The 10509-nt window shown below is 53.5% G+C and overlaps 1 protein-coding gene across 1 annotated transcript in view; it reads left to right on the top strand.

Annotated features, from left to right (window-relative positions):
• Positions 1-319: 319 nt before the first annotated feature.
• MEGF9 (multiple EGF like domains 9) overlaps positions 320-10509 on the top strand; it is a 56061-nt gene continuing 45871 nt past the window's right edge. The window contains exon 1 of the mRNA XM_049832895.1: positions 320-834. Coding sequence (XP_049688852.1) covers positions 501-834 — 334 coding nt within the window. The 5' untranslated portion in view covers positions 320-500. The remainder of the gene's footprint in view (positions 835-10509) is intronic.

Genomic DNA, 10509 nt, shown 5'->3' with positions numbered 1-10509 from the left:
ATAAAAACGTAAAAAAGGAAAGAAACGTATATTGAAGGAGTACCGAATACGTATCGACACACAAGAAAAGGAAGGCGTCGCTCCCCGCTCCCCCCGAGCTGCCGGGGGGGTGTGCGCCCCCCCCCCGCCCTCACAATGCCGCACCGCCAAACCCCCGGCGGCGCGAGTCCGCCCCGCCCCTCCGCCCTCCCCCTCCGGCCGCCGATTGGCTCGCGCGGCGCCGACAGGAGTTACAAAGTTGCCGTCAGGTGGGGCGGGAGCGCTTCTGATTGGCGGCGGGTTGGCGAAGCTGCGGGGCGGGGCGGGGCGCGGTCGCTGTCACAGCCGGGCCGGGGCGCGGCGGGAGCCGCCTGAGGGGCGCTGGGAGCGGCAGCGGCGCGGCATGGCCGGCTGAGGCGGGCGGGAGCCGCCGCCGCCGCCGCCCGGCGCCGCTCCCCGGCCCCTCTCGGCGGGTGAAGGAACGCCTGGGTACATGACCGACCGACCGACTGACTGAATGAATGAATGGCGGAGCGCCGCGCCGCAGCATGAGGCGCCGGCCGAGGACCGCGCCCGGGCTCGCCCTGCTCTGCCTCGCCGCCCTCCTGGCCGCCGCCGCCGGGCTGCCCTCCAGCGCCGCGTCGCCTTCCGAGCCCGGGAGCGGTAGCGGCGGCCCCGCTGAGGGTAGTCCCGGTACCGTACCGCCGGACCGGCCCCGCGGTACCGCCGCGCCCGCCCGGAGCAGCGCTCCGCCGCCGCCGCCGCCCCCGGAGGAGGACGAGGAGGCGGCGGTGGCGGAGGAAGAAGAGGAGGAGGAGGAGGAGGAAGCGGCGGCCGCGGGCAGCGGCCCCGCAGGTGAGTGGCCCACGCGTGTCCGTGACGGGGGCGGGCGGGCGGGGGGGGGGGGGGCGGCGGCAGCGGGGCCGGCGGCTCTGGCGGGGAGCGGGACGGGGCTGCCCCATCCCTCCACCGACCGGGCGGACAAAGGCGCGGCCGGGGGTGGGCGACGGGGCGGCGGCTCCCCGGGCCCCCTCCGGCCGCAGCGACCCCCGTGCGGGGCAGGAGGAGGGACCCTCGCGGTGTGGGACCCCCGGGAGCATCTCGGCCCCCAGCCCCGTGTGCCCAGCGCAGGGCTGGGGCTTGGGGGGGTGGGGAGGGAGGGGAGGAGTGGGGCAGCGACCCCCACGCAAGGGCTCAGGTGTGGGCTGGGTGGGCAGTGCCGGGGTGGCGAGGCTGTGCTGACCCTGGGCTGGGGTCTGGCGGGGCAGGTGTGCTAAAGGTGTGCGGTGCCGGTGGTATTACAGGTGTTAGTGGTGTTTTTGGGGAGCGGCGGGGTGGGTGCTGGCTCTGGCTCCCCAAAGCATCCTTCAAGGCAGCCGTCCCCGGCATGCACCGTGCTCCCCACGGCGGAGCTGAAGACACATCCATCCTGTCACCGTTGCATCGGGGCAGCGTCCAACAGGGTGGACATTTAAGCATCAAGGCTTCCCCAGCGTCCCACCTCCATGTGCTGGCAGTGGAACGGGGTTAATGATAACTTGGTGTCATTGGAGCCCATGTTCCGACCTGTACCTGAAGGTGCGTTTGCAGCTCGGCGGGAGCTGGGAAGAGCCCACGCTAGCGTGGTACCCGATGGGCGTGTGAGGGGAGAAGAAAGCCGCGGGCTTTTTCTATTCTGGGAAACGTGCATCTCGGTGCAGCCTGCTTGAGGTTTGATCCTGCTCCTCTCGCAGTCGAGGGGCTCGTACAGAGCTGAGGCGAGTGTTATGGCAATGGGAATAAATGGAATTATCAATGAGGAGCGTGAGGAGAGAAGAGGTGATGCGTGGACTGGAGGGCTGTGCTTTCAGGTGAAGCTCTGGCTGGGTGTAGTGCTGAGGGATGGCGCTGGTTGCTAGCTGGGAGACGAAAACACTGATGGTCTTTGAAGCTGAGAATCCAGTTTACTTACAGATTAAGTAGACAAAACTCTTCTGGAGTCTGTGGATGGAGCTTTGTCCGCTTATTTTACTGGAGAACTTGGTTTCACTCTACTTTTCCAAAGCTTTATGTTCAGACATGTGCAAATGCTATAGCACTGATTCTCTCCTTTTTTTATTTTTTTTTATTTTTTTTATTTGTTCTCCTTGCCTGGAACATGCTGGGTTTAAGTATGTTGAGCTTCCTCTAATGTGAAAGGGCTAAATTCTGCTGTTCTGGTAGCTTTAGGAGTCTGAACAAGTGGATTAATCAACCTGTTTTATTTGGCTAGAAATATAATCAGCTGAAGATCTGGAGTCTCTTGTTTTCTGACTTCAATTCCTTTTTTTTTCCATTGAGGTTTCTATCTTTACTTTCTCAGGAAGAGTCAGAATGGCTTAAGATTAGGAATTGCTGATAAAGATAGGAGGGGTTGAGTTTTCTTAAAGCAAAAGCAATTTTCTCTATCGTACCGCGATCAGACCTCACGGCTCAGCGACTCACCTGGTATGTGCAGTGCGGTGTGACCCTCTGCATGCCAAGCGGGGATGCACGTACCTCCCTGAGTTGTGCGGAGCACATATTTCCCTATCTGACCTTGTGTGTTGTGTTTGTTTCTGTCGGTGTCAAAAGGCATCACCTCTCCCATCCTGGGCTCCGGTGATTTTTATCAGGAGCATCCCTCTCATATGGGCCAAGTGATAGGTGTCTTGAGGGTATTGCAAGGCAATGCAATACCTGGGTCTCTTGGATGTCCGTGTGTGATGCTCACGCAACATCCTTCCATGTCGGCTGCCACAGGAGGTGTCAGGGATGCAGGTCGTGAGGTTTTGTGTCTAATCCCCGTGCTGCCATGGATCCCCCTGTGGGCTGCCCTCACCTCTGTGTTTCAGATCTCTCTTGGGATATGGGAGCACCGATGATGACAACCCTTCCCCACCATCCCTGGGTGTGCTGAGTTTTTATTGTGGAGGCCAGCATCATCCTTTGAAGTTTTAAAGTGCTAATTATTAATGGCTAAAGCCACTTGATCTCCAAATTGCTCTCTGGTGCCTTTACTCTGCAGTGATGGCCAGGGTAGGAAACATGGGCAGATTATGTTTTCTCAAGCAGGCTAATTTGTTACTTGTTAGCGTGGCAGGTTGAGATTAACCCTGGCTGATGGGGGATTGCTGGTGTGCTCCTGAGTTGGGTGGGTTTTAGGGCACCTGAGGGGGGAGGAGGTGGCAGCAGGAGGAGATGCTGGACTCGGCAGCATCCCCCTGCATGATGTGGGAACTTGTGGAGGTGGCACGGGTGGGTGGTACAGCCATGGTCTGCGTGGGAGCTGGTCTCTGTGGGTTTTGTGGGGGGCTTTTCTGTGCTGCCCTGTCTGTGGAGTGTTGCTGGAGTCCTGCACAGAGGTTTGGTCTTAAAGGGCATTGAGCACTGAAGGCACAGTAAAGCTGGTGGGCACCATGGGTTTAGCTGAAACCTTCCTTTTGCTTTAATTCAAGCATGTTTTCAATATTGCTTTTTTGATTCAATAGGTAATTAATGCATTATATGCTTTATTGCATGAAACAAATGGGCCTTTTCTGATGCACATTATTAGAAAGGCTTCCTTTAATGCTGGTGGCGTTATTACCGATAAGAAATTGGTGTGAGAGTGCTCACATTCAGTGTTTGTTTAGTGCTACCAAGGTTTAAATTCTGACTTCAATGGATTTTTCTCATTCTGATTTAAGAAGCACTTCAGCTACCACCAAGCTGCCTGCTTGCTCCATTCTCATTTTCTTCCCTTTCTCAGTTTCATGATGTTTATTTTTCTTTCCAAGCCTGTGATCATGTTAAAATCCCGGATTTTGTTTTTAAGAGAAGTAAATTGCTAATCCTCATGTTTGTGGAGACAAGCTTAGAAGTATCCTCTGCCTTATCGCCAAAGCCTCTAACACCCGCCGTGGAGACTCTGCCTCTTCCTTTTATGCGCAATAGCCTCGTTTTAAAGCAAAAGCTGGAGCTTTGCTGGGGAAGCTGACTGGGGGATGGCTGCTATTCGGGTGGCTGCTTGGTGTTGGAGCAGAGATGCAACCGCTGTGGCCAGTGTAGTCCTGGTTGGGCTTTCCCTCCCTACAGAACAAAACTCCTCTATTCCACCCATTTCTGTAGGGCGGTGTTGAACAATATGGGTCTCTTTGAAGGACACTTTGTTCTGACTCTTTTCCAGCCCCACGCACAGCAGATGGGTGGGCTGAAAAGCCCAAACCTCCTTGCACAGACTCGCTGTCCCCATGCCGTGGCTGGCTCAGCAGAAGAGCTGCACCCAAACCCTGGCTATAGCCATCTTTAGACCATATGAAGCGTTTTGGATCTTGAAAGCTGTTGCCTTCTCTCCTCCCTGCGGTGTCTGTCATTGCCCGGACCCAGATGTGACCCCGAGTCTGGCTCCTCACCTCCGCACCTCACGGGAGGGGACAACGAGCAGTTTCTGCTGCAGCTGCAGGGCAGGAAGCGGAGGTGGCCCCGCAGCTCGGAGCAGTTAACCGCGGGAAGGTGTCCCGTGCTACCGCAGAAACGGGTGAAAGCTGCGTCAGGGTGCGCAGTGATGTTCGAGGGGTCTCCAGCCTCTGGCACGGGGCTGTCTCTTGCTGGGATGCTTGCAGTGCCCAGATGGAGGAGGTGCAGTCAGAGCTCTCCCAACGGGTGGTGGGTGGTGGCTGCGGCTCTGGGGGGGATTAGCTGATGGGTTTAGCTTGTAAAGAGGAGCCTGGCAAATCCCCGGGGGCAATGGGAGGGTGGTCTGGCTAATTGGGCTGAGTGCAGGGGAGATGGCAGGGTAAGGAGTCGACCCAGTCATGAGCACTGGCTTCATTTCTTCATCAGGCAGCTGGAGAGGTGGAGGGTTTTGCTTTTGAGCATGGTGCACAGAGAAAGGTCTGTGCACCCCATGCATGCAAGAGGCACCACATGGGGGCAGGTCTTGTGGGGGGTCCCTACAGCACGGGCAGTATTGTTGTAGGGGAAAGACTTTGGTCCAAGCCATGGAGCCGTCAACAGCCAGACCCTGCCACACTGGGGCTGTGCTCCTGGAGGGGTTGGGAGCTCTCAAATCCTGGTGGGACAGGAACAGTCAAGTTCCTGAAGGCAGGTTTGGGATGCCTTGACACTGCTGGTCCCTTTTGCAGCTCTGTGTGGCTGCTCTTCTCCCCTCTTCCCATCCAGCTGTTACACACTTTGGTAGCAGTAGGTCTTCCCACCCAGGTTTGCCCTGTGATCAGCTTTTCCCCTGTGCTCAGCGTGACACAGGACTCTCTCAGGGATCCACATAAATGTTTAATGCCCGTGCAGGTGGTTGGGTTTCCAAGGCTGGGGCTGAGCAGTAGGTGAGACTAAATGTTTGCAATGGATATATTGCAGCCTGAAAAATCTCCATCTCTTTAGGTGCAAGCGCAGGTCCTGCCCTTCGGCACTGAGCTCATACAAAGGCACCTGCTTGAATGCCCCTGCTCTGCCTCTGACCTGACGAGGGGCAAGCGGGGGGAGCTGGGGAGGGTGAGCTGGGGCTGTCCTCCTGTGCATCGCTTGGGAAGGCAGCTTAAGCTTTCCTCGTTTGAGGGCTTGGGATTGTGTTCAATGTGGTTACCGAGATAGCTTGCTTTCAAGATGTCAGCAGGATTTAAATTTTCTTCAAGAAATGGAAATTAAGTTACAGATGTGAAGGCTGAGAATAAGCAAGATGGTCTTGTTACTTGGGATCAGTACGGGAGCAGCCAGGGCAGAGAGCGTCTTTTTTCAATCAAGTAATAAATTGTGGTGTTTGTGTCTTTGAGCTTAAAATAAAGGGATGTTGCCCACAGCAGAAAATGCCTTCCTCCCTGCCTCCACGCTCCCATCTGAGTCATTCTTGAATCAGATGTATCCAACTGTCCTGACTTAAGATTTTGAGATTCTTGGACTTAGTGATGCTCATGAAAATCAGGATATTTCTGGGAGGACCTAAGTACAGAGCATCCAAGGTCTTGTTTGTTAGCTTCCCTCTGCAGGGAACAGTGCTGGGATTTTGCCTTTTTTCTCTTGACTGATAGCCGAGATTCAGACATCATCACATCACGAGCTGCCACTTGGAAAATACCGTATGTAAAATAGGACCCTTACTGTGTGGTGTGTTGAAGTTATTTATCTGGCTGCTCTTGGTAATACCCAAACACCAGCCTGCAGGGAGGCAAAGGCAAAGTTGCTGAAACACTGAATAACGTGGTTTGCCTGAAGCTGTGCGGTGGGCAGGAGGTATCCCCGCCCCGTTTGCTGATGCCAGTGGTCTGCCGGGCTCTACAAGGGTGGTTGTGGTCCCCGGGGGCTGGGACAGTTGGGGCAGCACCCGGTGATCAGGGGGCTGGAGTGTGACTGGGGGTGACTCTTGCAACACAGACTGGGTTTGCATGGGCTGCAAAGGTTGAGCCTGTCCAAACAGCTGGGAAATGCATGGGCGAGCGTGGGATGGGCTTCCCGGCCAGTGGCTGGTTTTGCCCCTGGAGCATCCTCCCGGGGCTGCCTCTTCCCAGAGAGGTACCTTGGGCTTGATCGCTGCCCGCTGCTCGGTGGGGACCGGAGGAGAAAGTACCACCGCAGTTAAGGAGCGATGGCATTGGGCTGGCAGCAGAGCTCACCTTGTGGGCTATGTGGAACCTCAGGGGGAGAATAATCCCATCCCAGAGGGGACCGTGGTCCTGGTGCTGCTCCGCCGCAGCCTTGGAGGTGGCTGCAGCATCTTGGGCTCTGCCCAGATGGGTGGTGGTGATGGTGGGCATCGAGCCTGTATCCAAGTCTGTCCCCATCAACTGTGAGCAGTACGAGGACAGGGACATCCAGGACTTCCCACACCCTGTGGCTGTGGGCAGAGAAGCACAGAACAAACTGTCCCTGTGAAACAGAGGCCCCGGATGCGAGTCTGCTGAAGTCAGGGGAAAGATTTCAGAGGGTTTTTTTTTTTGACAAGAGCCCATGGCCTGTAAATACGCAGGGGTAAGTCATTGTGCTGCTGCGAACAATTGCAGAGCTAACGCCAGCTGACTGTCAGGAAGCGCTGCTGCAGATCTGAGGTGCTTGCTGGTGCTTCCAAGAAGCAGCTGAGGTCTTAGCAGTGGCGTAAGGCATCTGCTATGGTTAGAAATAAACTCGTGCCTATGCTGGGTGCTGAAGGCAGGGATTTCTCTTGCAGCCGTCTGGCTGGAAGGGAAGGCTCCTTCTGCTTTAGCTCTGATGAGCACTTAAAAAATTTTAAGGAGCTGGATTGCTGTGCGGCACTTAGACTGCCCCTGAGACTTCACCAGGTTCTTAAATGAGGTTGCAGCAAGGGCTCGGACTTGCTTCAGAGGTCCTGGAAACCCACAGGCTTCGCTGCCCGAGCCGTGCTGGGTGTCTGAGCTCACCAGGGCTGCCTTGTGCAGTGAGGCATTGCTTGGTGGGAGTAGGAGGCCGGGGGGGCCAGAATCTGGCACTTCATAATTGGTTGGGGATATTATTATATTTTATGAGCTAAAGGCTAGATTGCAGTCTAAACATCTGCCCTGCCTAGGGGGGTCGTGTGTCTCCTCTACCCCAGGAGAACAGAACCGGTTGCAATTCAGTCTCATTAAACTGGCCGAAAACCAGGATTTCTGGTTCACAGGAAATTATTTGCTTTTTTAAATTTGACTTTTGGGTTGGGTCAGACTGAAATGAACTGGTTGTTCTTGCTTTGCTTCTGCTTCCAGTATGCTTGAGGGTCCTGTGCCTTGAGGCTGCCCCATAAAATCATGTCCTTATTGCACTCATGGCTAAATCCATCCCCAGTGTGGAGTTGGGGGCTGCTAGGTCCCTGCTGGGGGGAAACGCTCCAAAAACCTTGGCAGGGCTTGTCTGGAAGGGTATTTTATTAGATTAAGCTTGTCAGTCTACAAGTATTTTGAACAAGGCATTCTGGACTTGGAATAATTGAACCTCGTTTGTTTGGACAGAACTCTTTTTTTTCCCCTAATGCAACAGAAAACTTCCTGACAGAGCTGGTCCTGGCTCTTCTGCAGCCGCCTCTCCTGGAGGAGTGATGGAGGATGTCATGTCTTCTGATGGGGTCACTTGCTCCCCCATGGCTCCTCTCCCTGCTTCTTCACAGCCAGGGATGCTGGAAAAGTGGTCCAGCTTCTCCATCCCAACCGGTTGGGGTCCTGTAGCTGAGTGGGTCTGGGGCAGCCTGGCTGTCTCCCCTTGTCACCAGCTATTTAATAAAGGCACTGAATACAGAGGGGGGATGCTGGTTCACGTGGCTTTTCTGGATTGCGCCTAGCTGCCTGCGAAGAATAGACCATCTAAACACGCTGCTGGAGCACTAATCGGCCGGGGACGGTTTGAGCTGCCCGAAGCGGCTCTTTTGTTGGAGGTTGAATTCCTCCTCTGGCTGATGCTCATCCGGATCTTCCCATGCAAAATTCCTATCGCCCTTCGTCACACAAAATGCAGTGGGGTTGTGATGCAGGACAGGCTGCCAGCCCTTGTATTTGGCAATAGCTCTGCTCAAACCCCTTCAGGACTTATATTCCCCCTCCTCTGGAAAAGAATTTGGGGTCTCTGCCCCTGCTTTATACACACACAGGTCCTATTTCAATAAATGAGGAGCTTCCTTGGAGCTGTGTGAACTAATACGAAGCCTTAGTTTGGTCTTGTGCTGTTTAATGTAGGTTTTTTGGTTTTGTTGTTTTTTTCTGTTTTTTTTTCTGAACACCTGCTGTATGAATTAAAATTTGCCTTGTAAATGTAACCAATTCAGAGTCTGAGCATGAGAGATGGGCGTTTGCTTTTTGCCTGGAAAAAGAAAAAAGCAAAACCTTGAAGGTTTTTTTCTCTTCAGGCAGCTCGGCCTTGAAACCAGAGAGAAGCCCAAGTCCCTCTTTTTACCAATTTTAATTCAGTTGCCCCCCTGTCCTTATAAATAAGCCACCAGAAACATGACGAGGCAAGCATCTCTGCTATTTATAGCTTGCGCTGCTCCACATGCCTGTTTTTAAAAATCAGCCAGCTAAATGGCTCTGCAGCCTTTCAGCAAAAGGCGTAATGACACAGGCGTTTTCTATGCATGGATAGATGTATGTATATATAAAGGCCATTGGTGGTGAGCCTTCACCCTGAGCAGGCACGATGGTTTCTGCAGCAGGGATATTTTTCCTGGGCAAAAGGGAGCCCCATCAGTGCTGCCCTGACTCTGGGAAGGGGCTCTGGTTTAGTCTGCACCCCCATGGCTCACCCCTGCTCCAGCCATCACCAGCCAGCCCTGACATGGGACTGGGGCCACTGGGGCTGCTCCTGGTGGGGTCAGTCCTCCCACCTCTCCCCTGCACCTTGGCTCTTCAGGGGGGTTATCACTAGACAAGATATACATTGATATTTCCCAAGTTTAAAAAAAAAAAAAAAAAAAAAAAAAAAAGGAAGCTGCATTAACCCTTTATTTTTTATTTTTTTTGCTTTGTGGTATCACCTCTGTATAATTAAGAGGCTGTGGTAACCTTTACCTGTATAACTGGTCATGCTACTTCTCAGATGAATCTGCTTTATTCCTGGCAAATTATACTCCTGCAGTTTTCAGGCAGCTTTACTCTATTTTGACTGACTGGCTGACTATATTAACTGATAGTGCTGCTTGGGCTGCTTTGATCCTGTATTATTTATGGAAATGATGGCATATAACTCTGTGTCGCTGATTAATGCTGCATGTATTTTTAATGTGCTAGTTCTACTGTTTGATCTGTGCTAAATGATTATTCCCTGATGTGTTCCTGGGTTCATTTTGGTTCCTTATGAAAAGGATATTGAAATGGACTGTTTGTTTTGTTGCTTTTTTTTTCCCAGTGGTCTCATCTTGTGCTGGTTTTTAAGCTTTCACAGATCATTTTCCCAAGCATGGCTCTGCCGCTATCACGTGGAGCATTTACACTTTATTGCTATTAATTTGAGTGTTTCATTGGTGGCATTACTCTAAATTCATTGCTGTGTGCGCAGTTGTTTGAAGTTTCAGGGAGATACAAGGTGGCAAACCAACCATTTAGGTGGTGCTCGATCCCTCCTCATGTGGAAGTGCTGAATCCCAGCTTGACTGTGATTCAGATCCAGCAGCACCTGAATGAGAAAGAAATCAGTCTAAATTGGAGGGGGTATAATTAATATTCTCTGTGGCCTGTCACAGGATGGATGGGACTGGTCGATATTAAGAAAATGACTTTAATTGCTGGGGAAGCGTGTGCTTGACCCGCAGCTTCCTCCTCCATGGCGTGAGATGTGGTCGTGGTTGGGGAGGGACTGGTGGGCGAAGGCGATGTTTCATCCCAGGAAATGCCCACTGCATCCCGTGACGTGTCCCATGGCGTGCACGGCATGTGCGGTGCTCCTGGTGCTGCCGTTGGGGAGGGCGTCTGGTGTCCTTCATCCCTCCTCCAAAATCCTTCCCCATCACTACATGTGGGCAACGGGGTGGAAACCAGGAGGTCGTTCCAGGAGGAGCATCTGTGATCTGGAGGATCAGTATTTCCACTCCCCAGGGGCAAAACAGAGCTGGGGGGGAAGTTT

The sequence above is a fragment of the Accipiter gentilis genome, chromosome 29, assembly GCF_929443795.1.
Source record: "Accipiter gentilis chromosome 29, bAccGen1.1, whole genome shotgun sequence".
In the NCBI taxonomy this organism is placed as follows: domain Eukaryota; kingdom Metazoa; phylum Chordata; class Aves; order Accipitriformes; family Accipitridae; genus Astur; species Astur gentilis.
Note: the sequence above shows the minus strand (reverse complement) of the source record. Positions and strands in the feature narration are given on the sequence as shown.